This window comes from Akanthomyces muscarius, chromosome 6 (assembly GCF_028009165.1).
Source record: "Akanthomyces muscarius strain Ve6 chromosome 6, whole genome shotgun sequence".
NCBI classification, from domain to species: domain Eukaryota; kingdom Fungi; phylum Ascomycota; class Sordariomycetes; order Hypocreales; family Cordycipitaceae; genus Akanthomyces; species Akanthomyces muscarius.
Genome location: NC_079246.1, coordinates 138,055 through 164,374, shown reverse-complemented (window position 1 = coordinate 164,374; position 26,320 = coordinate 138,055). Strand labels below are relative to the sequence as shown.

The 26,320-nt window shown below is 52.5% G+C and overlaps 10 protein-coding genes across 10 annotated transcripts; 5 read left to right on the top strand and 5 right to left on the bottom strand.

Moving 5' to 3' along the window:
- Nucleotides 1-1,223: 1,223 nt before the first annotated feature.
- Nucleotides 1,224-3,538, top strand: LMH87_000051 (uncharacterized protein; the record flags this gene model as incomplete). Its single annotated transcript, XM_056197895.1, has 4 exons — nt 1,224-1,280; nt 1,348-1,362; nt 1,483-1,531; nt 1,596-3,538. 4 exons carry the CDS (start codon nt 1,224-1,226, stop codon nt 3,536-3,538), a joined length of 2,064 nt encoding a protein of 687 aa, XP_056054896.1.
- Nucleotides 3,539-4,399: 861 nt separating this feature from the next.
- Nucleotides 4,400-6,043, bottom strand: LMH87_000050 (uncharacterized protein; the record flags this gene model as incomplete). Its single annotated transcript, XM_056197894.1, has 5 exons — nt 4,400-5,025; nt 5,081-5,123; nt 5,176-5,214; nt 5,755-5,887; nt 5,967-6,043. The coding sequence occupies 5 exons, from the start codon at nt 6,041-6,043 to the stop codon at nt 4,400-4,402; spliced, it is 918 nt and encodes a 305-aa protein (XP_056054895.1).
- Nucleotides 6,044-7,408: 1,365 nt separating this feature from the next.
- On the bottom strand, nt 7,409-8,723 carry LMH87_000049 (uncharacterized protein; the record flags this gene model as incomplete). The annotated part of the gene is made up of 3 exons (XM_056197893.1): nt 7,409-8,116; nt 8,172-8,396; nt 8,454-8,723. The coding sequence occupies 3 exons, from the start codon at nt 8,721-8,723 to the stop codon at nt 7,409-7,411; spliced, it is 1,203 nt and encodes a 400-aa protein (XP_056054894.1).
- Nucleotides 8,724-9,641: 918 nt separating this feature from the next.
- On the top strand, nt 9,642-11,341 carry LMH87_000048 (uncharacterized protein; the record flags this gene model as incomplete). Its single annotated transcript, XM_056197892.1, has 6 exons — nt 9,642-9,741; nt 9,798-10,690; nt 10,738-10,973; nt 11,075-11,103; nt 11,171-11,239; nt 11,301-11,341. 6 exons carry the CDS (start codon nt 9,642-9,644, stop codon nt 11,339-11,341), a joined length of 1,368 nt encoding a protein of 455 aa, XP_056054893.1.
- A 97-nt stretch (nt 11,342-11,438) lies between these two features.
- LMH87_000047 (uncharacterized protein) lies at nt 11,439-12,850 on the bottom strand (the record flags this gene model as incomplete). Its single annotated transcript, XM_056197891.1, has 4 exons — nt 11,439-11,817; nt 11,887-12,147; nt 12,211-12,479; nt 12,536-12,850. The coding sequence occupies 4 exons, from the start codon at nt 12,848-12,850 to the stop codon at nt 11,439-11,441; spliced, it is 1,224 nt and encodes a 407-aa protein (XP_056054892.1).
- Nucleotides 12,851-15,251: 2,401 nt separating this feature from the next.
- Nucleotides 15,252-16,160, top strand: LMH87_000046 (uncharacterized protein; the record flags this gene model as incomplete). Its single annotated transcript, XM_056197889.1, has 3 exons — nt 15,252-15,254; nt 15,389-15,426; nt 15,482-16,160. 3 exons carry the CDS (start codon nt 15,252-15,254, stop codon nt 16,158-16,160), a joined length of 720 nt encoding a protein of 239 aa, XP_056054891.1.
- Nucleotides 16,161-16,480: 320 nt separating this feature from the next.
- LMH87_000045 (uncharacterized protein) lies at nt 16,481-19,110 on the bottom strand (the record flags this gene model as incomplete). The annotated part of the gene is made up of 6 exons (XM_056197888.1): nt 16,481-17,294; nt 17,346-17,678; nt 17,728-17,882; nt 17,971-18,427; nt 18,504-18,852; nt 19,017-19,110. The coding sequence occupies 6 exons, from the start codon at nt 19,108-19,110 to the stop codon at nt 16,481-16,483; spliced, it is 2,202 nt and encodes a 733-aa protein (XP_056054890.1).
- Nucleotides 19,111-19,603: 493 nt separating this feature from the next.
- Nucleotides 19,604-22,041, top strand: LMH87_000044 (uncharacterized protein; the record flags this gene model as incomplete). Its single annotated transcript, XM_056197887.1, has 5 exons — nt 19,604-19,814; nt 19,869-20,510; nt 20,577-20,611; nt 20,667-20,768; nt 20,836-22,041. The coding sequence occupies 5 exons, from the start codon at nt 19,604-19,606 to the stop codon at nt 22,039-22,041; spliced, it is 2,196 nt and encodes a 731-aa protein (XP_056054889.1).
- Nucleotides 22,042-23,790: 1,749 nt separating this feature from the next.
- On the top strand, nt 23,791-25,017 carry LMH87_000043 (uncharacterized protein; the record flags this gene model as incomplete). Its single annotated transcript, XM_056197886.1, has 1 exon — nt 23,791-25,017. The coding sequence occupies one exon, from the start codon at nt 23,791-23,793 to the stop codon at nt 25,015-25,017; it is 1,227 nt and encodes a 408-aa protein (XP_056054888.1).
- A 275-nt stretch (nt 25,018-25,292) lies between these two features.
- Nucleotides 25,293-26,136, bottom strand: LMH87_000042 (uncharacterized protein; the record flags this gene model as incomplete). Its single annotated transcript, XM_056197885.1, has 3 exons — nt 25,293-25,355; nt 25,404-25,834; nt 25,887-26,136. 3 exons carry the CDS (start codon nt 26,134-26,136, stop codon nt 25,293-25,295), a joined length of 744 nt encoding a protein of 247 aa, XP_056054887.1.
- Between the last annotated feature and the right edge of the window lie 184 nt (nt 26,137-26,320).

Sequence of the window (26,320 nt, the reverse complement as noted above, 5' to 3'; positions counted from 1 at the left end):
GAGAACGAGAAGGCACGCTCTCTCGACCGCATAATCCTTCGCGGTGGGTTGCAGAGTTGTTTTCACACCCTCGATGGCGCGCGAAACAAAGTCTTGTGATTTGAGTCTCCGTAGAACTGGAGCATAATATCCTCATTCGTTCCGGCAATCACACGATTAGAAAGCTCTGCTTCCACCACAATATTTGAGATTTTGCAACAGGCTTTACCTTGCCGTTCAATCCCTGCCGTGCTACTCAGAATTATATAAATTTATCCATAAGCTAAAATTATCCAGGCAGATATGATCTAGGATGGACACTCCTCGTACTTATCTCAATTACAAGCCTTTGGCTGATGTAGTTAGTGCCCGCACAAGAGTACAGGCAATCATTGTCGACACTAACATAGAAGCGCCTGCTGAGCCTGGGACCACTTTCGAAATCTCTACCTATGACCACTAGCTATTCTCTACTTGTACACTGATTCGTTTGTTCCGCAGCTCATTAGTGGATTTCTACCTTTCGGCTTCTTGTTGACCTTCTGATCGGCGATTCGTGGCCTACTGGTCCTTTCAAGCTTGAGAGTGCGCAGCTTTTCGCTGAATTAGGGGTGGGCCCTGGTATGGTCTTCTTTGATGGGTTAGGTATGACTCCTCAAACGGCGCGTATGGCAAAGTGGGGGAATATTTTGATGCGTCACAAGGCTACCGCAGCTGTAGATCAGAACCACAAGCATTCGAGCTGAAAAGTCTAAACGACTCAGACGGGCCCGCTTATCAAGGCGCAGATATGTGCTGGATTTTTGAAAGCCGTAGTTGGCATCGGAGGCAGCATTGGGCATAAACCAAGAGAAACAGGTAATGTATAGTATATTAAAAATGAAATTACACTCAGCACGGCGCGAAGTGATCGCAAGTAAGAGGACACGGAAAATAGATATATATTCAAGTTTCCGTTGCTGTAGATAATAAATGTTACTAAAACTACTATACAGAGTGCATCTGAGTATATGTCCAGCAATTGACGTTCCAGAGAGGCTTGACTGTCTGCGGGGCGCTCTTCTGAAAACGTTATGCGGCCTGACTCCTTGCCACTCTGAGTCAGTAGCATCGGCACGGATTAACCGAACCTGTTATAACCATAATAAACTATAATAATCCGACAAAAGCGACTACAGCACCTGGTATACACATCCGTAAATGATTTCGGAGTTTTATATATCGAGAACACACTGACGCTATCAATGGATTGTACGTCAACCCAGACTCGGTTTCACGTCGAGACTACAAACTATCGCCAGGTCACTATTATTTCCATTTCCACAGGCTCTGTACTACATATTCTAACTATAGCCGATCGGCGTGCAGATAAACATCGATGGAGTGAGTATTTCATTCAGCGGAGTGGTCCAGGGTGTCTCTGCCCCATCCAAGAAGCGGTCGAAGCCTTCTGCTGCGGCTAACGGGGTTTGCCTTCTCGACGATGCTGATTTGAAGCTGAAGGAGGGGAAGCAGTATAATCTTGTGGGTCGCAATGGCACCGGAAAGTCCTGTGAGAGCTCTCGCAAAATTAAACACGCCACTAGTCTGCTAACCAAGAGCCATACTATGAGCAGCCCTTTTACGGGCAATTGGAGCTAAACTGATACCCGGCATACCGCAAAGAAGCAAAATTGTCTTCTTGGAACAGTTTGAAACCAGCGATGTTACTGAAAGAGACACACTCACCAGCATTGATTCCGGCCAACCAGTAGCGTCTGCCACAACAGTAGACTACGTGGTTGAATGTGTTGCATCGAAAAACTTGGTGGAGAGAGACGTCTGCCGACTTACAGAGATACTCAAGCTGTCGAGTCCGCGTGACTTACAACGCGAACTCCGACTGTTCAAACTCGATCATATGAAGCAGGAACATCTTCTACTCCAGAAAGAAGCCAATATGCGCAGTGGCGACAGAGGTCTAGCGGCACGCAAGGACCTAGTTTCATTTGAAAAAAACCTAGCTGCTTTCGAGCTCACAATAATCAACACCGATGAGCCTGTTTCGTCGAAAAATCTTCAGGATGAGCTCTTTGATGCCACTGAGATGTTGGCGGCGCTCCAAGTACAAGCGGAACCGACCGATACAACTGAGCTTGAGGCCATGGCAAAACGCTTTCTGCTGGGCCTAGGCTTCACAGAAGACACGATGAAGAGCCCTCCGCAGAATCTTTCTGGGGGCTGGAAAATGCGAGCGGATCTCGCAATAGCACTTCTACAGGACTGCGATATCTTGATTTTGGATGAACCGACAAATTTCCTCGACATATTTGGTATCATATGGCTACAAGGTCATTTACTGTCGTTGCGGGATCTCGAGAAACCACCCACTGTTATACTTGTCTCGCACGATCGCGCATTTACAAATATTTGTACGGACTTGATCGTGCTGAAAGACAAATCACTCAGCTACTACCACGGCACACTATCAACCTACGAGGCAGCTCAATCGGAAAAGAGAGGATGGCTTATCAAGCTAAAGGCCGCGCAAGACAAACAGATAGCGCACATGACGAAGACGATCGCCCAAAACCTCAAAGCTGGCAAAGAGAAGGACGATCAGAACAAAATCAGACAAGCAAAATCGCGTCAGCTACGGGTGGACGACCGAACAGGAATGCAAGTGAACTCGAAGGGTCACAAAATAAAGAGGTGCAGAGATGTGAGACACGAATCAAGGTCTAGAGACGAGATTGAAATACCTCCTGAGGAGCGGCAGATCAGCATTGTGCTCCCGTTACCCTCGGGGCTGCGATTTCCGGGGACACTTCTGTCGCTAGAGGAAGTGTCCTACAGGTACTCGACAGGGTCACCCATGATTAACGACGGAGTTACGTTGACGGTCAGCATGGGTGATCGGATAGGTATACTCGGCCTGAACGGTTCTGGAAAATCGACGCTAGTACGCCTACTAGTGGGCGAGGCACAGCCCACGAAAGGCACCATCACCAAGCACCCGCGACTGAGATTGGCATACTACGCACAAGATGCGACAAAAGAGCTCACCGGTCTAGCGAATGCGGACTCAACGCTGACAGCGCTTTCCTTACTGCTTAATGAAGTGGAAGGCGCTCTGGACGAAGGGGAGGTGCGAGGTGTCCTCAGCGCCGTTGGCCTTCCTGGTCGATTAGCGTCAGACGTACGGCTCGGTGATCTATCTGGAGGCCAGATGGTACGTTGTCAGCTCGCTCGACTGCTCTGGCGCTGCCCCCAATGCCTTGTCTTGGATGAGGTCACCACACATCTGGACTTTGCCACAGTCACTGCGCTGCGTGATGCACTGAGAAACTGGCCCGGTGCTGTGATTCTAGTCACTCACGATCGATGGTTCATGCGCGGCGTCATCGAGGGGCAGTTTGAGGAGGACGAGGAAAATTCCGCGGACAGCGATAGCGAGCTTGAAGCATATTCTACCAGGCGAGCTGTTTATAGGATCCATGAGGGCAAACTAGCAGCTTTGCCAGACGGTGTGGCCAAGTTTGAACAGTTGGTGGAGCGTGAAGTCGCCAAATATCTATAACTAGCGTAGATATTGCTCATCCACGCGACATAGTGATTCGGTACACATGACTCAATTTATGTGATGTCTCAATAAATACCTTCGTTGAGAGTCTACACGGATGATCGTCGTCGTTAGGCACCGCTCACCTCGCCTCCCACCTCCCATTGTTTGTCTCGTGGGTTAGGACATGGCGGAGTGGTTAAGTTGGAAAAATGACCACTATTTTGCTCTCAATGAGTTTACAGGAGCAGCGAGAGTTCCACTGTAGCACCATTGAAGATCGTGTCGAAGCTCGAGACTGTGGCTCCCGAGGTGGCCGTTCCGCTTTCAGAGACCGAAGACGGCGAAAGCCATCACACCGAGTGAAAGCTGACCAGAGTACCTCAATGCATAGTCATGTAACAGTTCTAAGGCATTAAAGTAAGCTATAATCTACTATACTACTTAGTATTACATAAGCTTATCTGTGAATTAAAATTATTTAAGGTAATATGATCTACGATAAACACCTTGTCCTTACCCCATTATAGCCCTCTGGTAATATGGAGCCAGCATGAGAGTATCGGTAATTGTTGTAAACACTAAAGACTATAAGGGTGTATATTTCTTATTTCACACACACACATATATATATGTATATTATAATGTTAGCTTTGCTAGGGAATGAAACTCGCTTTCGCCGTGTTTCCATCGCAGCTCAATAACAGGGCCCCAACCAGCCACTAGCAGACCAGTCGTCATACACTTCCTATATTCACCATTTTTTTATTCTTAAATATTCTTTAAGCTTTCAACTTCCCTTGAAAATATTTTAGGTGGTTTCGTCGTTTTGCCTCCTTCGTCGTGAGGCTGTGAAACTAGCCTATCAAAGATATCGCTTCAGCATGCAGTAGGCTCATGGAAACAGTCGTCCCATTCCGTCTTCCTAGACTTCCAATAGGAACGTAGCTTTTGCAAAATCAAGAAAGCTGTGATACTCGAGATTGGTTTCGTCCAAGCCTTATAGTAAAAGCGGTCGACAAATTCTTGCGTAGCCAGAGCGTCACTGTAGTCGTGATTGTTTTCATCCCCGTGGTGTGCGGTTCCCGCGGCCACGCCCGCTACAATCATAGGCCAGTCAAGTGAATTGGAATATTCAACCACCAAAAGGCCTTGCTTGACCAGAGCCACAACTGCGCGTCGCTGTGATGCGCGTAGATCCTGGAAGGACATCTGACGCGGGTACGTAGCCAAGACTGCAGCACGAGGCAGCGTCAAAGTAGCGAAGAGACGTACTGCAGCATGATAAATCTGTCCAATCAAGAGCGTGATCTCCTTGGTTGCAAATTCGTTCTTCCTAGCCCAAGAGACTGGATCAAAGCTTTCTATCTCCTTCAATACCTGTCGCGTCATGGATTGAAGCTCGTCATCGCGGCTGAGCTCGAAGGCGGCGCGATACCGAATTGGGGATGTGTGAGCAAGCACAATATACAAGTCCGTAGGGCAGGGCATGTCGCTCGATATATCTGAGTCAAGAATTTTTCTGAGTTGCCTATCGGTGTAATAATGGTGCCCAAGCACCTGCCCATTCCCTGGGCTGGTCGTGTTGGAAGTGATGGCCCGGCTGCGTCTGTCAGCCTTGAGTGTAATAGCCAAATGATTCTAGAAAGACTTACTGCATCAGGCTCGCAAATCTGTAAGGCAGTCGGGGCAGACTGAGAATGAATTTAATACCACCAATGCTCTCGATGTAGGCAAACAGCCCGTTCATGTGCAATTGCCAGAATATTCCTTGATTGAGGAGATCGAAAGATATGAGATCCATCAGAGGCGCGACAGCTAGTTTTGTCGCCACAACCTTTCCATTGACGATCTGGTTGACCATGGCCAGGTGTTTGTACAGGTAACGCCAGTAAGATGTCCAGAGTCCGCCCAGAGCAGGCTTCTCGCCGGGTCGCAGCAGCCGACCCTCGGCCTTACACAGGTTTACGATCCTGTCGCATATGACCTTGCAGGTGAATCCAATACACCAGTCCCCTTGAATGTGAAAGGGAGGGTCGCTGATGGCTTCGAATTCGCTCGCGCGATGGGGCCGAACCGTGGTAAAGTCTGCGATCAAACGGGCGGACGTTAATCAAGTTTGTCAACGCAACTGTGCAAAGTATAACATGGTGGATCGGCGTACAGTATTTAACAGCTTGCATGTAGTCCCAGTCGGGAGGCTCAGTCTTATACAGTGATAAGAGGGTCCTTACTTTTTGTTTCTCGGCCGCCATGGCTCTCGACGCGCCTGGGCGCTGCATGTCAAGCTTGTAATGGCACACACGATTTCCGGTTGCGCATTTCTTGCAGACGGGCCGTGCTTCGTCGCATTTGACATGGCGTAGCCTTTTCGCAGAGGAGGGTTAGCTGTTGAAGCAAAGAAGAATATTCCTCCACGTCAGAAATTGGTATCACTCGCACCTACCGGCAAGTTTGGCAACCTGTGCGGGCCCTGTTCGCAAATCGTTTTTGGCGCGTGGTATTGGCTGTGCCTGCTAACATTATGACGATATTGGAAAAGAAAAGAGCTTCCGAGCACCGAAAAGACGATAGATGAGACTAGAGATCAATGTTACTGGAAAGTTGCCGATCTACGGCTCGGAGGCCTTGAGTTTTCCAGATGGTTGCTTTTGGCGTTCACAAATCGCGATGCAGCTAACATTGAACCCCTCAGTTGTTAAGGTCTTACCACCATGTCAACACAATTTCCTGTCACGTGGAAGCGTATCACGGTATCAGGCTCTATTCATCCAGGAAAAGAAGGCAAGGCTCTGCTTTCGTCTAGCTGAATGTGATATGAGACAACTGCGACCTGTAGCCTGCTGCAGCCTGCCTCGTGAATAATGTGGCATGTGCAGGATAAAGTCGCATTTTTGTGGCTCTAAACATTTTCACATGGGTCTTGGCAAAGTGATTCAAATAAATAGAGGCAAGGATCTAGTGTATCTTCAGGGTAGTCCGACGTTAGTTATCCCGCATTATTAGTGGTTGCCCATGCAGCTGAATCATAATAAACCTGCCCGATCATAAAACGGGTATCGTAGGAGCACCAGATCTTATAGTTGTGGCACCGCCTGGTACCTGGCACGCGGGCAGCAAAAAAAAAATGGTAACGTTAGTGGCTGTTAGCTACTATAAGAAGAGATAAATAAAAAGAGCATACGCAAAATAAGGGGAAATGAGGAGAAATAAGAGAAAATAGGAAAGTAAGGAAAAAAAGAAAAGGAACAAAGAAATAATAAATAGTAAGAGAAATGAGAAGCCACTACTTCTATTACTTCAACCGACGGTCTTTTTTCGTTACCCAGCCTGGCTGTGCCAAACGCTAAATAATTGCTCAGTTAGTAAACAAGTACCGTGGCCGACAAATAACCGTCGCGGGACTACGGCGCCTATACATATAGGCGTCCAATTAATTGATTTTCTGAACAGTTTCATGAGTTTTACGTATACTGAATTTATTCGCCATTATTATCCAGGAAACAGATTTTACATACGACGCATTGCCAGGCGTGCAAACGAGCTTCTCAGTAAATATGACGAACGGCGTGGACACAATCAACCATCTCCATTGCTGGTGTCGAATGATTTTGACTGAGGCTGCGCCGAGTATATGGAACAAATGCGAGTGACTGACTTGCAAATTTGAGGTACCGATACGTCAGTGGAGAGGGAACGGGTCTCTTATAAGAAAGTCATGGTTGACGGTGATGGCAGAGCCGCGTCCTGGCCTAGGCGCACAGGCGTCATAGCCATGTGCAGCTGAAAAGTCCTGATGGCTTTTTCGAGTATTCCTTCACGATAGATGACCAAAGGGCGGAAACAAATTTATCAATTTACTATACATCCACTCATGTAGTACCTCCTTTACGGTGGGGTGGGAGTGGCCGAGGTGGTGCAGATACAACCCTGACCAGAAATGCTCGTGATAGGCGGCGAGTTGCAAGTCGCCTCCGGGGTGTAGGAGACAATACTCAACGTAGTTGTGGGGGGATCGACGATCTCGGCCTTGACAAGTACCGGGATAATCTGGCCCGTCTGCAGACTGAATTTTCTGTGATTCAGCACACTCAAGAGGCTAGCAATCTCACCCGAGTGACTGCTGATGCTGATCCACGTGTTTCCATCATTCGTAAAGACGTCATCGAGGACGACCTTGTTGCGTGACTTTTGTCCGTCGCTGGTCTCGCCCTGGCCTTGCTTGCCGCGCCACAGCTCGTCCTCCTCGGTGAATCCGTCTTCAAAGGTAAATTGGGGAGCGATACTGCGAATATACGTCTTATTCGAGCGGTGGTCGCAGGTGTGGATGCTGATGGACTCGCGAAACAGCTCCTTGATGACGGGCGTAAAAGGGTGCGCGGCCGGCAGGGAGAGGTTGGCAAAGGTACCCTGAGCGGTCTGGATGCAGCGCGTGAGGGGCGAGCTGTAGTACGACTCAAAGTAGGGCATGCCGTGCTCCTCGAAGCGCGTCTTGTAATAGGCGTTGGCTTTGGCGGCTTCACTCGCGCCTTGGGGCGTGAGCTTGGGGTCAGCCCAAACGGACGTGCCATTGCCGTCGAGCTCGGCCCAGTAGCACTTTGTCCGATGAGTAAAATGAGCTTTGAGAGAATGTGGATGAAGGAATACATACGTTCCAGGCGGGAGTTCCGTAGTAGCTCTCGGCGGCGTTGTGGTAACCCTGCCCGTGGCGGCCCATGACAAGAACCTTGTATCTGACGCTGCTATTTTTACGACAGTTGTTGTTGAGATATGTCACCCAGCGAGCGAAACGTTGCCATTCAGTCTTGGAGCCATCGCGGTTGAAGCTTTGATCGGTAGGGTATGACCTCTCAATGAGACCAAAGTTATGCTCGGCCTAGTTCTTGTCAGTACATCAGACGGATGTGGTCCAAGGCCGCACAGCCCTGCTCACATAGTCAAACTTGGATGGGTCGGTGGTAGGGTCATCCTGGAGGAAATACCCGGGGATGGATGAGTATTTGATCGCCTTGCCCTCTGCCTCGGGCCAATTGCCTAGAACGGCTGGAGTGAAGGCGAGCAGGGTCTGGAGGTGGGCAATCTTCATTTCGCCGGTCGCGTCAGCGCTGGGAATGAGTTGGTCGGCATCGATAGAGCTAGCTAGGGCAACAGACGAGTATAAATAGCCGCACGTCAGGAGGAGAAGATGACGACGAGCCGGCATGGTCCTGATCCTGGTCAAGTTGTCGTTGCTGGGCTGGTTTGCTCTCCCTGCCTGGTGGCGGACCACCTAGGACCCAGGTAGGTAGTGGCGTCGTTAGTCGCTGTAACCCCCCCACCGTACACTAAACGTGTGCTGTAAGGGGGCAGGCATTGGTGGGACATTTCGACGACAACGGTGGCAAGCTTTGTCAGGCTGGTCAAAACGAAATATTGAACAATGAGTAGGACACAACGATTCGTACTTTCTAGATTTCTCTCTATGCCACGACATACCGTACTTTTACTTATTAGACTCGCGCTGCAGAGGCTGTACTTGTCTCCCTTGTCGCGTGGCGCTGCTGGGTCTACGACAGGCTAATAGAGCGAGAACAAGGCAACTGGGCGTATTGAACGGTCATATTTATCTATAGCTAAATTTTCAAATGCTTTTCCATGCAGTCCTGGCCACTTGATTGGAATATCACGCCGAATATCTATCGGTAGGAGAAGTCGAGAGCACTGTCACCTGTTATCGTAAGCCGCGCATGGTTATAGCGCTTGCAGCAGCCAAACCCCACTAATCTGCAGCGCCTGCCAGGTACCAAAGGCGCTGGGACCACTCGCTAACCCCTCAAAAGGTGCCTTATGACGTTGCTTCGTCCGCTGTAATTATATGTAGCCAGGACCCTGCCGTGCAACGCTTGGAGTGGGGCCAATTTCATTCGCGAGTGCCCCTCATGGTGATGAAGCTGCAATTGTTGACTGGAGCTCCTCGACAGCTGCATTCTTCTAATTCCATCGTCTTTTCTCATCTGAATAGAACTGGCCTTATCGATTGTTCCATTCAATTTTGCGACCAGTTTCCTACCCTGGCGGAGTCGGCTCTTCCAAGAGTTCTGTCCTAGGCTTCTCAAATTACCCCTCCACACCGAATCTTGCCATGAGTGCGCCAAATACCATCCCACCTCCTGGCGAGCCTGCGCCTGAACTGCTTGACGGCCGCATCTGGGTCGACGGGTGCTTCGACTTTTTCCATCACGGTATGACTCTTAACAAAGGTAAATGACCCTCTACAAATCGCTAAGTAGACACCTAGGCCATGCTGGCGCCATGGTCCAGGCTCGCCAGCTCGGCAACGAGCTCTATTGCGGCGTGCACTCCGACGAGGACATCATGGCCAACAAGGGTCCGACCGTCATGAACCTCAAAGAGCGTCTCGCTGCCACCGACGCCTGCCGCTGGGTCACCCGCTCCGTCGGCCATGCCCCCTATGTTACCGAGCTGCCCTACATCTCCCACTTTGGCTGCAAATACGTCGTCCACGGCGACGACATTACCTCGGACAGCGACGGCAACGACTGTTATCGCTTCGTTAAGGAGGCTGGGCGCTTCAAGGTTGTTAAGCGCTCCCCAGGCATCTCCACTACCGACCTCGTCGGCCGCATGCTGCTCTGCACCCGCACCCACTTCATCAAGTCTCTGGAGAATGTCCTGGCTGGTACGGAGGGCGGCGGCACCGAAGAGGAGCGCAAGGCCACGGCCGCGGCCATGAACGACAGGCTGGCCCTGTATGCCACTGATGAAACCGCCAAGGCTCCCGGTGCCGAAATTTGGTTCTGGCGCGCGTCGCTCGAGGCCAAGTCGGAGGAAACGGCCCTTGAGAAGGGCGAGTTCCGCCAATTCCTGGAGGGGCCTGGTCCTCAACCTGGTCAGCGCATCGTGTATGTCGATGGTGGTTACGATTTGTTTTCTAGCGGTCATATTGAGTTTCTGCGTAATGTTCTCCTGGAGGAGGAAAAGCTCGCCAAGGCAACAGACTGGTTTGGTGAAGCGGCCGCGGCCAAGCGCAAGCAAGCAACTGGCAAGGACTATGGTCCGTCATACGTTGTCGTTGGTGTTCATGATGACAACGTCATCAACTCATGGAAGGGCGTCAACTATCCCATTATGAACATTTACGAACGCGGTCTTTGCGTTTTGCAATGCAAGGTTGGTTTTCTCCGTCTCATGATTTTGTTTCCTGCTGATACTGCCAGTACATCAACGCCGTCATTTTTGGCGCGCCATTCACTCCCACGGAGCCCTACCTTACCAACCTACCCTGGGGCACGCCCAGCGCCGTCTACCACGGCCCGACCAAATTCATGCCGCTCACATATGACCCCTACACAGCGCCTAAAGCCCTCGGCATCTACCGTCAGGTCGGCGCGCACGAATTTGCCGACGTCAACGCCGGACAAATCGTTGACCGCATCATGAAGAGTCGCGAGATGTACGAGGCCCGCCAACGTGCCAAGGGTGTCAAGGCCGTGGGCGAAGCGGCAGCCCGCGAGCGCGAGATGCTCGAGGAGGAGCAAAAGAAAAAGGAAGCAGGGCGAGAAGCTGCGGCGAAGCAATAGACAGTGAGGTTACTTTTTTTTATAGTCACAAGTTTTTGACATGGCGCTAAATACACGAACACATTTCCAGTCACCACGTATGACCAAGATGTGATGTTGAAAGTATATTGCAGTTGTTCCGCGTACGAGAGTGTTCTGTGTACATCGGGAATACAAACTCAAATCAAAGGCTAAGTAAGACTAATGCTAATTTCGAACAGATATTAATAGGATGGATTGGGCCAAGGACCCGGCTAATTAAATTCACGTTTTGTTTTCGTCATGTCGTTGCTGCTAAGGCGGCGATGGGTGTTTGCTTCGTTGCTTCCGCTTTGTACCCTTTTCTCGAAAAAGGACACTCAGTCGGTGCCGCCCGAGGCGACGAGCGGGTTTGCCGTAGGCGGGGTGCTGTCGACCTGGATTCCTCCGCGCTTGGGGTGGAAGCTGTCGTGGAAAGGCAGGCACCAGCCGCCCTCGTGCTCGGGTGTACCGACCCAGGTGCGCAGCAGGTGGCGCGGGGGCTTAGGAGGCAGAGCATCGACAAAGGCCGTGCGCGAGTGGAAGGTCTGGCAGCATGAGACGAACTGCATGTCGCCGACCTCGCAGGCGTACTCAAAGCCGTACCGCGCGCAAGTCTGCTCGAGGATGTCCATGGCTTCGAGCTGCTGTGGGGAGAGCGCGGGAATGAGTCCTTTGTCGCTGTAGCGCGTGAGGGACTTGACAAAGTAGGGATCCCATCTGGAGATGAAGAATTAGTACTTATTGAAAAGGTGACGTCGAAGAGAAACGAGGAAGAAGAAAGCTTACTTGACATAGACGCGCTCTTGGCCACCGGGCTCCAGGTAGAAGACGGGAACCTTGATCCACGGCTCCTGGCCGGCTGTGATCTCACCCTTGCGGTCAAAGTACCAAACGGGCGAGGCGAGCAGCTTGGCAACGTCCGGGCGCTCCCTGACCAGGGCGTTCCAAACGGTATGGGCCGATGCGCAGCCTGAAGCGCCGCCCGACTCGCCAGGCGCGCAGAAAAGTAGACCGACAATGTCGGCTTCGTCGGTGTGGTGAAGTTGCCTGTTGGCCGACGTTAGTCTCGGACAGATTAAATCGAAGGAAGGGACGGGTGCTGGAGCTTACGCAGCGTTGGTCGCGGCAATTTTGACCTTGTCCAGAGAGTTTTTATAGTCGGCATCGAGGTTGGTGACGTGGCCGAGGACCTGGCCCAGCTTGTTCTGGGACAGCAGATAGCCGAGGTGCGCCGAGATGCCCATCATGGCGATGGCGGCCTTTTGACGGCCCCATGTTTCGACGGGCAGGCCGCGGAAAAGGACGAAGCCGCGGCCGTTGAGGATGTCGTGGCGGGCAGCCTGCAGTGTTCGCGTGACGTTGGGGATGGAAAAGTTTTGCTGGGGGTGGTGTCAGCAGCTTATCGACAGTATGTAGTCTCGGACTGGGAGCATACCTTGTTGATATTGATGAGGGGAATGCCAGAGATGGTAAAGGCATCGACGGCCTGGAGAAGCTCATTAAGCTCGCCCTCGGTCCAGCGGTGCGCCCACTCGCCCTGGCGCGTGGCAATGTCGCGTCCCTCCCAGACGGTGGGACCGGTGATTTCAGTGGGAAAGGCTTCGAATGGACGAATCTGGCTCTCGACGGGCGGGTGCTGGCCGCTGGTGCGCAGACCGTCGGGGAAAGCCTTGCGATCCACGGGCTGGTGGTAGGGCAGGCCGCGAGGAAGACCGCGGAGGCCAGGAGCAACGTCGAGCGTAGCAGCCATGCTGAAGGTTGTGTATGGGGATATCAAAATGGGTCAAGAGGTTATGCAACTGTTGAGAAGGTTTGAAGGAAGAAAAGATAAAATTGGGCTGTCAGGATATCTACAGAAGCAATGGTCGAGGTTTGGGGTGGGAAGCGATCTGGTGTATATATACTGCCATCAGATCGGCAGGCTACGTCGCCATGGGGCGATTCTTGCTCAATGGGAGCTTATTATGGCCACTGTACCGGCCTCGGAACTCTGATTAAAACCACACATACATAAAAGGAGACCGCATGCCCACGCACCTTGTAGTTGGCCTGCTGACGAGCTACATGTAAGTTTTGCGACTTTGGCGTCCAGGATTGTTGGCCCTAGGATCCACGCTACGAAAACAAAAACGCAAAGCACAGATTACCAAGGAAAAGAGGCAAGTACATAAAGTATGGGTGGATTATGGAGAAGATACTTTGTTCCAGGGAGGGCGCAGCTTCGGAAGCCGGTGCGCTGCGTTGCAGAGCGTTTGGTTGTGTGCTTTGGCGGAGCGTTGGCGTGCTCGCGGCCGGAATGACACCATCTCTCATGATGTCCCTGAACCTTCTGGGGCGGTGCTCGGTTGTCCGATAGCCGGGGGATACAAAGCAGTTTTACTCTGGTGATTGGCGCTGTATGACAGCTGCATGACTCTGATGAGGAGTCGGGGTTGTTTTACTAATGGAAGAGATTTTGTTCCTTCCGGCTTGTCGATGTTGTTGCTGACAATTGATGTCGCTGATGCCTACCTTTTCCCGGGCGGTGGTTCCGCCCCCCACGAACGTCTTCCTGACTAATAATCACCGGTCGACTGTCCCGAGCATGCACGATCGCTCCGGACTCCGGGGGAGACATGCCTGCTCCCCCGACTCACCAGATTCCAGTGTTTATCTTTAAAATCATCGCCGCAAGACGGGGAGAAATGGAAGACTCAAAGTCACAGCTGGACGACGCTTTCCGAATCCGCCAGTGTTGCTCGGAACAGACGGATGTCGGAGTACCTTATCTATGTGTCGTGAGAAATGGACGCTGACGCTCGAGTTGCAGTTTTGGCGTCCAGGGTCTGCTTGAATAGCCTGCTTGTGGGCGGAGAAGGTGTGGTGCCGCCCTTGGCTCGGCTGTTGCGTGGTGGTGTCTCAGCTGGTCGCTGTCCGAAAAGGTGGTGTCGGCAAACCCAAAGGATGACACGGCGATGATGTTGTGAGAAAAGAGTCGATTGAGTGGCGGATCAGAGGCATGAAAAGGGTGCTGGGATGAGGAAGTTGTAGAATTGGTGATGCACAAGACGGAGGAGGGGGCTGGTGGTGACGTTTTCTTGGATCTGCACTTGATTCGCAACCGAGAGCACCACTTTTTTAGCACCCCCAGCACGCAAGGATATTCCCAGGCAGTGCTAGGGATTTCTGCTGGCGCAGTCCAATGCGTAGCAGTGGTTCGCCGAAATGTCATCGGCCATGGGTGTCCATACAGCCTGTCGCGGCTGCATTGCCGTGGCAAATGGGCACGACACAAACACCGTCGAGAAAGCGGCGGTACATACGTATTCTACCCCCAGATAGCATTACGATGGCATGCAGAGGATGTCGGGAAGCAGCGTGCTCGCCGGGCTGGGGGCTGGAACGAGAATCACGGTATATGTCCGTGGCTCTGGCGTCCTGGTATTTCTAGTGCTCGCCACCTTCCCGGATTTCGTGTTCGGAACGTGGCAGAGAGCCGGTAGGATGAGGAATGTGTCGATGCGACATGCTTCACCAACAGGACAAAGACTTTCGCCGAATTGTCTAGTCTTTCCAGGGCCAGTCCGTCGGTGAGACTGTCAGATACTGTTCCATCTCCCTCTGCCAGTTGGTTCCTTGTAAATTGGTGATTCCCACCTTTTTCGCTTTGCCTGATAGTTCACGTTGGTCGGCATTACTTCCACACTCCCGGATTACGGCCCTGTCAGAACTGCATCTCAATGGACAAGAACACGCGGGGCTGGTCTCGACCATTGGATTGTCTCCCAGCCCTTTTTTTGCCAAGCACACCTCCATTCCCCCGCACGGAAAAGGGCCAGGTCGCAATGTTACATGGAGCCGACCCCTCATCTGCGCCATCTGCGCCCGCCCGCCAGTATTAATTAAGACATGCAATAGTCGCCAACCTGCATAGATTGCCTGCTCCCTGTTGACAGCCTCGTACAAAAGGCACTGTGGCTTGCTTTTCCCCTTTCCATTTACACTCTCGCGATGCATGGGATTCGTTGCCCGCCCGCGCCCCAGCCGTGGCTAGCAGGAGCTGGCTGCTGACAGGACTCCAGCTGCTTTAGCTGCTTGTAGCAACGTCACATTTCGGCCACGCGCCACATCCCAACGAGGAACACGGCCGGCTGGGCGACTGTGCGACGGGGATGGTAGATTTGGGGTTTCCCGAAGTTTACCAGCATCGTTGATGTATCTTATCCGTGGTCGTTTCTGGGGGGACCTGGGCCCCTCAACTCTAGCGCTGGGATGAGCAGGGGATCCCGGGAAAAAAAAATACAAATAGCTAGCCACGACCGCCGTGCCTGTCAAGACTGCTTACCTGTAGCTTTCCCACAACCCTCTACCCTTCGAGCATCCAATTAATCAAGATGCGCAGCTCAATGGTCCTCGCCGTCGCCGCAGGCAGCCTCGCCGCTGCCAGCAACAACAAATGCAAGGTACCCAGCGTGGACGTCCCGGCCTGCCCAGCCGTCGGCACGCTGCGCTTCGACAAGAGCGTGCCCGACCGCAAGGACGCCCCCGCGACGCAGGTCGACCTGTGCTACACGGACACGTCGCTCGCGATTACGTTTACGGCGCGCAACGAGACGAATTTCTTCTTTGACCCGAAGCAGGGCACCAACGGGGACATTTGGGAGTACGAGGTCATGGAGGCCTTCATCTACAAGGGCACCGACGACCCGCAGACGTACCTCGAGTTCGAGGTGAACCCCAACAACGTCACGTACCAGGCCTTTGTCTACAACCCGTCCAAGGACCGTGCCGAGGGCGCGCCGTTTGACCACGCGTTCATCACCAACCCGGCAGCGGATGGGTTCGAGGCGACGACGGCGCTGGACAAGGCCAAGGAGACCTGGACGAGCAAGGTCAAGATCCCGCTGGGGCTGTTCAATGTGGACAAGGGCAAGGCAAAGGGCACAAAGTGGCGGATGAACTTTTTCAGGACCGTTGTCAGCCCCCAGTCGTACCCAGACCAGGGCCTGAGCGCTTGGAGCGTGCCGGATAAGGCGAGCTTCCACATCTCAAAGTACTTTGGCAACGTCAACTTCGTCTAGAGGAGAATATATATCCGAATTAGATCTGTTCGAATCGACTTTTTTTGTCTTTGGCATGTTGGTGTGTCGACTTGTGCGCTTGTCGTGGATTTGCTCTCTTTGGCGTACCCTACATACATCGGCACTTGTTTTTCTTTGCCCACAGCGAGCAAAGCAAGAAAAAAATAAAGAAAGAGTGTCGAAACAGAAAACAGACAAAGTAAGCAAGTTCCATTATTGCGAACCAAGTAAAAACAATTTAGCATCTATATATACATGAACACTGGCCGAATGCAGCCTTGGTTTCGTCATCGACTGCACTGCCATTTTGGGTATCTATATCAGGGAGCTGGGTGGTCCATTGCGCCAAGGGCGTTCATACTCATCTTTCGGTCCTGCTGGTTTTGCCAGTTACTCATCTGGCGACAGTGATAGACCCGGATCACCCCTAAAAGGCCTTCGTGTCTATCTTGCAAAACGCACTGGTCTTCGTCCCCGACCGTCCGTCGCCGACAGTTGCAGTGCCCACCGCTGAAGGTGTTTCGCGCTTCTGCATACGGGAACTTGAGAGTAACGCGAATGAGCCCGTTCCACTCTCGCGCTCTGGTGAGGAGCAGTAGATCCCACCGGTGCTCCAGCCGTTGGCACTTGAACGTTTGGGAGCCAAAGAGCTGCTGCTCAATGACGACCAGCGGGCAATAGTGACTCATGTGGCAGGCACAGCTTTTGCGGTTCGGCCGCGTGGCATCCGAAATTTTGATACAGACCATGGCAGGCTTGGGAGCGTCGGGGTTTGCGCAGTCCAAGGTGAACAGGACCAGCAGCGGGTTACGCGGGGGCGATCGAATCACGGCATGGCTTGTCATCGATGGCCCGCTGTCTAGCCTGACTGCTTTCGTGTCGTCTTGGCTTACGCTGCTCCAGCTGCCGCTGGAGGCTGCTGCATCCGAAGACATGGAGCCGATGCTGCCAGCGCGACCCGTGCTCTCAGTGTCGGATCCGGGGAATACCTGCGAGTCAAGGCTGAGAAATCTCTGGCGCTCGCGCTCCCTTTCCGGATGGCCATGTATATGGTGCGGTAGCCAGAGTTGAATTGTGGCCATTTCCGCCACCACAGCTTGTCTTTGCCTGACAAAATTCACCGTCGCGTTTGATCTAGATTGGTTAGACACACGTGTTCGATGTCACCAGACGTGCAAAACTCACTCCATGTAGCTTCCCATCACTTTGAACCCGGTCAGGGCTGCTTGGAACAGCAAAATGTCAGCTTTTGTGGTGAATGTGTAAGAATGGGAATTTCCATTTTCCTCCAGGAGGAATTCGAGCGGCGGCGCTTCTTCGCCCTGTTCCACGGGGGTTGCATAGAGAGGCGCAAGCCGTGCCGATTTGATATTAAAATCGACTATTTTTGGGGGCGTTGTTGGCGCGCTGTCAATGTCTCCCCACGTCTCGGAGATGCGAAATTGGGTTTCGGATGACACTCTTCGGAGAAGCTTTATCGCTTTCCACTTATCGCTATTAGGACCCGTATCGAGAGGTCTGCGTTGCCGGTCAGCACCATTACAGTATGAATGCGAGATTTACTTACACGTCAAGTAGGACGTCATATGAAGGGCCGCCGACTCGAGGATGTTGCGGTGTGGAAACATCTGGTAAGCGAAAACGAAACAAGTCGTCACCACAGCTGCTAATGTCCGGAGGAGGCGATTCGGTATCGAATCGAGATGACTCGGCCGACAATTTCTGCAAACGTCAGAATTTTGCCCACGGCATAGACTTATAGACAGGAGTACACGTCAAACAAAAAAAATGATTTGAAAAGTATCCTCACCTCTTCCAAAGCGTCGATGTAGCTGCGCCAGTGCGAAATGTGCGGCGCGTTGGTTAGCTCAGGTGAGTTCTTGATCTTCTGCATCAGGAACTGGCATTTGAGTACTTCGAGGTATCGCGCTGTCGGTGGCGTCCTGTTGTGATTTCCCAGTTCAAGCTGCAATTTGAGACTGCTGTTCTCCAGATGTACAAGGAAACAGTCTGTCAGCTGCTGTAGGGATATCCTCCCCATATTAGGACCGCACGCCCGTGCAAACGTGGCCCCTAGTCGGCTATCTACGGCGTCTGGGATGCCGACAGAGCTCTGTTGCGAGGTCGATATTTGTCGAATTGCGTGGGCCGCCTCGGGTGCAATCAATGGAATAACGATATCCAGGTCTTCCCTGATTGTGCGAACGACCGAGTCGACTCCCATTACCCTTCCGGCGAGATTCTGGTGGACGCTGCTGATCAAATCTCTGCGAATGAAGCTCTATTAAAAAAATATCCAGGCTAATTGCGTTCGATTGGGAACTTGCCGGCCGGCGCACTTACATCTCAAAGGGCTTTAGGACATGTTGAATCCGAAGGTTATGCATGCGAATCCTGCCGCGCAGATGCACGACCTGAGGCATGACACTCATGTTCCATTTAATATTTTTAAAGGGCCCTGTGGCTTTGTTATACTGTCGGTTGCTCTGGAGAAGCTTTTCGCAGTCGCGTATCGTTGTTTGGTAGTCGCCGATGATCTGAGACAGCGAGTATTGGTCGGCACCTCGCAAATCGCTGCTCTGCGCGCCATTTTCAACAAGTGACTTCCGGGCCCTGTCGACCGCTCCATCAAGTCTATCCAGACCTTTACAAAGTGAATAAACTTCATTTCCAAACGCACGATATGTTTCACCTAATTTCCGTATCAGCCACGCCCAAGGGAGGAACAGTTTCAGTGACTGTTGTCCTCGCTGGCAACAAAGCATATGGAGACACCACGGCATCGTGCAGCTCAATCGAGAGCGGCTGACTCGTGCCAGTACAAAGAAATGCGGGGTTTCTGGGGTCAAAGCCTACCTGCATTGTTCTCACTTGCCCACCCAAAGTCATATAGCTTCCAGGCAATCTCCGCAAACTTGATAGCGTCGCCGATCTGAATCACGCTTGCCATATCGAAGAAACGCAGTGTTAGAGTGACTGGATAATAAATGCGAAAGTAAAAGAACACGGTTGAAATCGTGCAAAGTGTAAAATTACCGGGTCCTTCAGCACCAGTTGGCATGTGCCCGGCTCTACGCCGCTGTGCATGCAGGCTCACAGCCAAGGCAGGGTTCTTTTCAGCTCCATTGCCTGCAGGCCGCGCGCGCGCAAGGCAGCAACACTGCCAGCTTCAAGCCTCCAAATGACAGCTATGACGACGCTGCACGTGAGGTAATTGTCCCGGAGCATTTCTGTCCAACCATCTCCGCGGCGATGCGCAACACAATTGTGCGCCTCGGGCGGCCTCCTCGTTGATTCCGCCGGGCATGCATGGAGGGGTACTGTCATACCTGTATATTATCTTCGAGATGACCTTGACCCTTTCTGTTTAAATTTTACTTGTTTTTCGCTTTACTGCGTTAAGCACTCATATCGTCGTATAATCAGCAACTGCCTCGCCTCTTATGAGCGCGCTAGGTAGCAATCTCAATGCGCCAGCCGCTGCTGGCGCAGCACCACAAGCCCCATTGGATAGCCACGATGAAATGGACGACATTATCAATGTGGCAATGCGAATGGGGGCCGAAAAAGACCGAATTGTTACTCGCGCCCCAGAAGAGCCATTTCGCTTGACATTTAGTGACGTCACATGCCTTTTAGTTAATCGAACAATAGGTGAGTGTCTCGAGTTGTAGTGCACGGCTATTTTGGGCTGACTTTTCACGATAGGGACCGGAATCTTCAACGGGCCCCAGGAAGTGATGAAAGGCGCTCGAACCCCTGGAATCGCCATTCTCATGTGGTTTTGTGGCTGCATCTACTGCCTTGCCGGGTCGCACGTTTTTCTCGAATACGGACTCAACGTGCCCCGCTATGTCATTGACGGTGTCGAGCAGTCGGTGCCGCGATCTGGGGGAGAACTCCACTACCTACAATATATATTTTCGCGGCCGAGATACAAAAAGGACACGGTCGTCCTAATTGGCGTCATGTTTGGCCTCAGTTTCATCTGTGTTGGTAACATGGCCAGCAACTGTATCGACTGCGCTTCGCGCCTGCTTATCTTGGGCCGTTGGAATGACATGTCTGAAGCGCAGGACCCGCCCGAAGCGTTGATACGAGGTATCGCAATTGTTATTGCGACTGCAACATGCTTCATCCACGCTTTTTCTCGGCGAGGGGGCATTCTCCTCAATAACGTCCTTGCAGTTGTCAAGCTGCTATTCCTTGTCTCGATCGTCCTCTCCACTTGGGTGATGGCTGGGGGAAAGATGGGTCTCGGTCGTATTACAGCAACGCAGATGGGCATCCAGCCAGCTGTAGAGACTGACGATGGGCAGAATAGCAGTGCGGAAGCATTTCTCTTCGTTGGTGAGTGGCTGAGCTTATTGCATCCGTACGATATCCACTGCGCCTGCAAACTAACATGGCTTGCAGTCTTTGCATTCTTTGGCTTTGACCAACCGAGCTACGTATGACTTTGGATTGCACTGTTCTCCCAGTTTCGTCACTAACGATTGATCTTAGGTTCTGGGAGAAATAAAGAACCCTCGAAAGAATTTCCCAAAGGCAATGTGGTGGGGTATGGGCATGGTATCCGTGCTCTACCTCGCAGTCAACATTTGCTTTGCAAGTACCCCATACTTTGATACACCACAAAAACTGTACTCTGAAGCTGACCGAACATCTGCTCCAGATGCTCGTCGTCCCGGCCGATATACAGATGAGCAACAATGTTGCGGAAGAATTCTTCACCAGGATGTTCGACTCTAACAACCATGCGAAGCTGACAGTCAACGCCTTTTTAGCCATCTCCTCCTTCGGCAACGTGGTTGTCTGGACCTTTACGGCGGCGCGCATGAAGCAAGAAATCGCCAAGCAGTGCTATCTGCCGTTTTCAGGCTTCTTTGCCAAAGACAAGGATATCAGTCTTGGCAGGTTTTTGATGTGGCTTGAAAGTGCCAAATGGAACACAAAGAAGCGCCAGCTCACATTCCTCAACCCAGCCAACCACCGGGAAAAGACGCCAGTGGGCGCCTTCACACTCCACCTCGCAAGTTGCATTGTCCTAATCTGTGCGACCTTTGGCGCCAAGTCGAATGACGCATACATTGTTCTGTCGAGCTTGTTTTCCTACCTGCTGGCTGCTTGGTTTGGCGCATTTCTGGCCCTTGGCATCTTGATTTTGCACATTCGCGGGCCGCCGGCGACACAACCGGTCCAGACACCAAACCACAACAGTGCCCCCGATCAGGCTGCTGTAAATCGTACCTGGCGAGAAATTACCAAAGGATCTGTAAGCCCAAAGATGAGCATTGTTTGCGCCGTATTATATCTCGTTGGAAGCCTCTACCCAGTAATTGCGAGCTGGGTGCCGCCGCCGAAATCCCATAACAAGCCCTCTGGCGCATGGTATATCGTGCCAGTTTCTGCCATGTGCATACTGGCCTTCGCCTCAATCTGGTTCTGCGGCTTCTTGGGCATTGCAAAGTACAGAAAGTACCACGGCAAGGAGGTATTTGTCCGCCTATCTAAGCCAGAGTTTGAGTGGGCAGAACAGAACGAGCCTACTGCCGACGATGACCGTCTGGCCAATGAAGAGGGCGCATCGGTGAGGCGTCGCGGCGGTCTCATTCTAAGCCATGAGACCATTCACCCAGCATGGTTGCCAAGTGAGATCATCATGCCCTTGCAGAGCGCCAACAGCCGCAGCATGAGCAATGCTGGAGGTGGAGTCTTTCCTCCGCAAAGAGACTGGGACGACACATGGCACACTGACTATGCAACCGAGTTGCACAATGCCGGATTCATCGACGCTCATCCTCCAGGCCCGACTCACTCTAGATATAGGGAGCCCAGAGTTGGCAGAACTCGATCCAACTTCGGTAATGCCACATCATAATCCGGCAGTGAGTAATGTGCGTTGGTCGCGAGCAGTGTCTTGTTTATGGGTAACGATGGGGGTTTTAGCTAGTCAAGATGGCTTAGATGTTACGCTTGTCAACACTGCTGCCTAGCGATAAGTGGCTGCGCGCGGGCGTAAAGAGACGCCTGCAAATAATTGTAATAATCGACGAGACCATTGAGAGACAGTACAGGTGCATGTTGAATAGGGAGATAGTAGTTGATAAATGACGGCGCACTCAAAGGTGCCATGTAATACAGCATGAGCTAGTAGCATATACGAGTTCGTCACATCTCGGCTCAAGCAGTGTGGTGGTGGTGTTGATAGTGAGCTCGGCTAGCCCCGGCGTCGTGTCGCTGGCGCCTTTCCGCCCACCTTACGGGGCCACGATGTTGGTGGTGGGGAGACGGTGCCTCGGCGCCGCGAAAGGCGTGGAATGTCAAATACCTAGGCAGATGTTGATCCCGCGTTTGGGAAATGCGAAGATGATAATTGCCGACCAGAAAAGAAAACTACTCGAGGATTCTGCTCGCAGTTGTCTTGCTGGCTGATAATAAGATATGTACGCGGGGAGATGCGTAGTGCGACATCGGCACGGCACAGGGAGCCTGCCAGCCCGCCCGACCTTGCAGCGCCCCCCGATGCGCCCGGAGGCATTCCGCGCGCCGCAACGCCGGGTATGGGCACCGTTCTAGGCCGGGAGCGGTCAAATGTGTCAGATGATGATGATGCGCAGAACTCGGATATGTTTGAGCGTTTCCAGTTTCTTGACTGATTTCTCGGTTTCTTGGGTTAAACTGAAGCAGGAACATATTTACATGTATATAGTCCAGCGTACAACCCATGCGTCCGGTTCATACACCGGACCCGGGGGCGGCTCCTGGGGGCGGGGCGGCTTTGCGGGCGGGCAGCGGCGGGCCATTTTGTCTCCCACATTTTTTTCCTTTTCTTATCCCACCGTCGGCTCAAGAAGTCTGAATCCTAGTCATGTGGCCTCTTTTCCTCACCCTGATGAACCACTCATGGTATCGCGTCACTGCCAAGTGTACTCGGTAGGCGGGTTTATTATTCGTGCTGCGTGGCGTTGCCTCACATGGCCATGCCTCCTGTTTGCGTCATTCTGTTTACCGCCTCTTTTCATCCTTTTTTTTTTTTTGGCTTGGTGCGAATGCGGCTGCCAACAGCCATTGCTACGTAGCGCAATACTCGCCTTGATTAGTAGACGTGTCTCTAAATTACACAGCACTGTAGACGACGCACTCCCTGAAGTCTTTTTTTTTTTTTTCCTCTTCTTTTCTTCTTGTTCTTCCTTCTTCCTTCTTCCTGTCACACTGTGATTGCCTGTGTTTGTACCTCGTAGCAACAGCCGACAAAATTCTTACAACCAACCAGCACGGTATCTTACCAGTTTCACTTTTCGTTAGCCCGAGTCAACTCTATCCGCCATCTTGCATTTTCCTCTTTAAGCCGCGACAACACCAAGTGGAGATCTTTTGGTCACCCCGGCTTATCCGCACCCAGATTTTTTTTCTTCGTCGCCGCCCCGTCGTCGCGCCCGCTGATATCCACCCACCCCTCGAGTCTTGTCTTGACTCACAACCTAAAAACGCTGCCCCTCCTCTTCTTTTTTCTTTTGTCTCGTTTTCTACTCTCCATCCCTTCTTTTTTTCTCCGACCCCTTCCTCCAATTCCTTCAATTGGAGCAACTCATCAACCCTCACCACCACCCGACATCGCCAACCAACAATGTCTCCCTCCGCCGTCAAGAACCAAGACGTCAACCTCACGGCCGCGGCCGTCGAGCGCAAGGAGGTCGCCGCTGAGCAGACCCCCGACCTCGCCCAGCTGGACGCCTCCAAGATCACCTACACCTACACCAAGAACCCGCGTGAGGTCCCCGATGAGGCCGTCGCCAACGCCGGCACCGAGACCATTGCCACCGACCACATGGTCCTCGCCAACTGGTCTGCCACCAAGGGCTGGGCCGCCCCCGAGCTGAAGCCCTACGGACCCCTCAGCCTCATGCCCACCGCATCCTGCCTGCACTATGCTACCGAGTGCTTCGAGGGCCTCAAGGTCTTCCGCGGCTACGACGGCGGCCTGCGCGTCTTCCGCCCCGACCGCAACTGCGCCCGCATGAACATGTCCGCCAGCCGCATCTCCCTGCCGACCTTCCCACCCGCCGAGCTTGAGAAGCTGATCATGGCTCTTCTCGAGGTCGACGGCCCGCGCTGGCTGCCCCGCGACAAGCCGGGTCACTTCCTCTACCTCCGCCCGACCCTGATTGGCACCCAGTCCCAGCTCGGCGTCCAGGCCCCCAAAGAGGCCATGCTCTACATTATCGTCACCTACATGCCCCGCATGGACAGCCCCCCGGGCGGCATGCGCCTGCACACCTCCCCCGAGGACATGGTCCGCGCTTGGGTCGGCGGCTTCGGCTACGCCAAGGTCGGCGCCAACTACGGCCCCTCGCTGCTGGCGACCGCCGATGCTCGTCGTCGCGGTTACCACCAGATTCTTTGGCTCTACGGCGCCAACGGCGAGTGCACCGAGGCCGGTGCCTCCAATTTCTTCGTCCTCTGGAAGCGCAAGGACGGAAAGAAGGAGCTCATCACTGCTCCTCTTGACGACAAGCTGATCCTTGATGGCGTCACCCGCCGCTCGGCGGTTGAGCTGGCTCGCGAGCGTCTTGCTGGCGAGATTGAGATCACGGAGCGCAAGTACACCATTGACGAGCTCGTCGAAGCCGACGCCGAGGGCCGCATCCTCGAGTCCTTTGCCGCTGGCACTGCCTACTTCATCTGCCCGGTCTCTCAGATCCACCACCGTGGCAAGGATATCAACATCCCCATGGGTCCCGAGGGCAAGGCTGGTGAGATTACCACTAAGATCAAGACCTGGATCGGCGACATCATGTACGGCAACGTCTCCCACGAGTGGGGTGTTGTTGTCAACGAGAAGGCTCAGCAGTAACTGTCTCGACTTCTGACAGTATAAAATACCTTTTCTTTGTTTTGTTTTGCTACTAGAAAGAGTTTTGCCATTGCTAGAGATATATAGCCTACATCGGCTGGAGTTATTGATTTCAAACTGGGATACAAGCATGGTGCCGTTAGACAGGCAGATGGAGGAATGAGAAATGAAGCAGCTAAACGTACATAGCAACAATGACATATGATAAAGAATTATTATTCGTTTCCCTCCACAAGTCCTTGGGGCACCGCAAGTCTTGGCAGTGTTGGCATGCTTTACCCTTCCATGAGTGTTTGCATCACTTTCAGGCTCTCGACTTGAATATATTCGGCATATTCCTAGCCCAGTCAGTACAATTGATCAATGGCGTAGGTAACACCACTCACGGCATCTATATCATTTATCTTGGATTCGCCATTGAGCATGACCTCATCTATGCTGTCGACAAAGTCTTGCAGCTGCAACTCTTCTCGCGGCTTGTTGTCGGCATCCGTCAGCCGCATCCACGCCTCCTGCTCTGCGCGCACGCACGATTGCCATTGCTCGTGGAGGGTTTCAATTTTATCGTTGGCACTAGTAAATTCTCCGTGTAGCAGAGCCATGCGCTCAAGCACGGTATCCTCTTGTTCGTCTGCGCTGGGTTCTGCAAGCTCGGCAAGTGGCTGGGCAATGATTTGGTATAGCTTGGCGCTTTTGGCTAGCGCTGCATTCGACTCGAAAGAAAAATCATCAATCTGGCTTTGGATTGCTTCGTTGACATTTTCGATCTCTCTTGTGCTCTGATGATGCAGCTTGGATCCCGTTGTGGCGAGCGAGTCTTGGGGCCAGGTTAGTTAGTGCGTTTACATGGAGGAGCTCGCGCCGCTTACTCGCAAGTTGTTCCAGTAAAGCATAGTTTTGGCCCACAGAAATCCCATCTCCTTGCTTCTCTGGACTGAGATGCGCAGCAAGAACTTTCCTGAGCTCGCACTGCAGATGCTCTTGGATCTTCCCTCCGTCCAGATGCGTGGCCCTGGCCACTCGCCCGGAGAACTGCTGCGTGGAGCACTCGGGCGTGCGCAACCTGGCTCGGAGAGATAGGAATGCGTTTTGGGAGCTCCCTTTAGCTGTGGAAGTCATGGTCGCTGTTTCTTGGTCTTTGCACCCGGAATTTGAAATCCTAGAAAGGTGTATGAACGGACGATTCGGGAGCAAACAGCGGCTGGCGGCTGGCAGCTGGCAGCTGGCAGCTGGCAAGCCAGGCGGTCGAGTGTCGACAGGCAACTCATCACGCGCGCACTACTATTTAAATTCTTTTAAAATC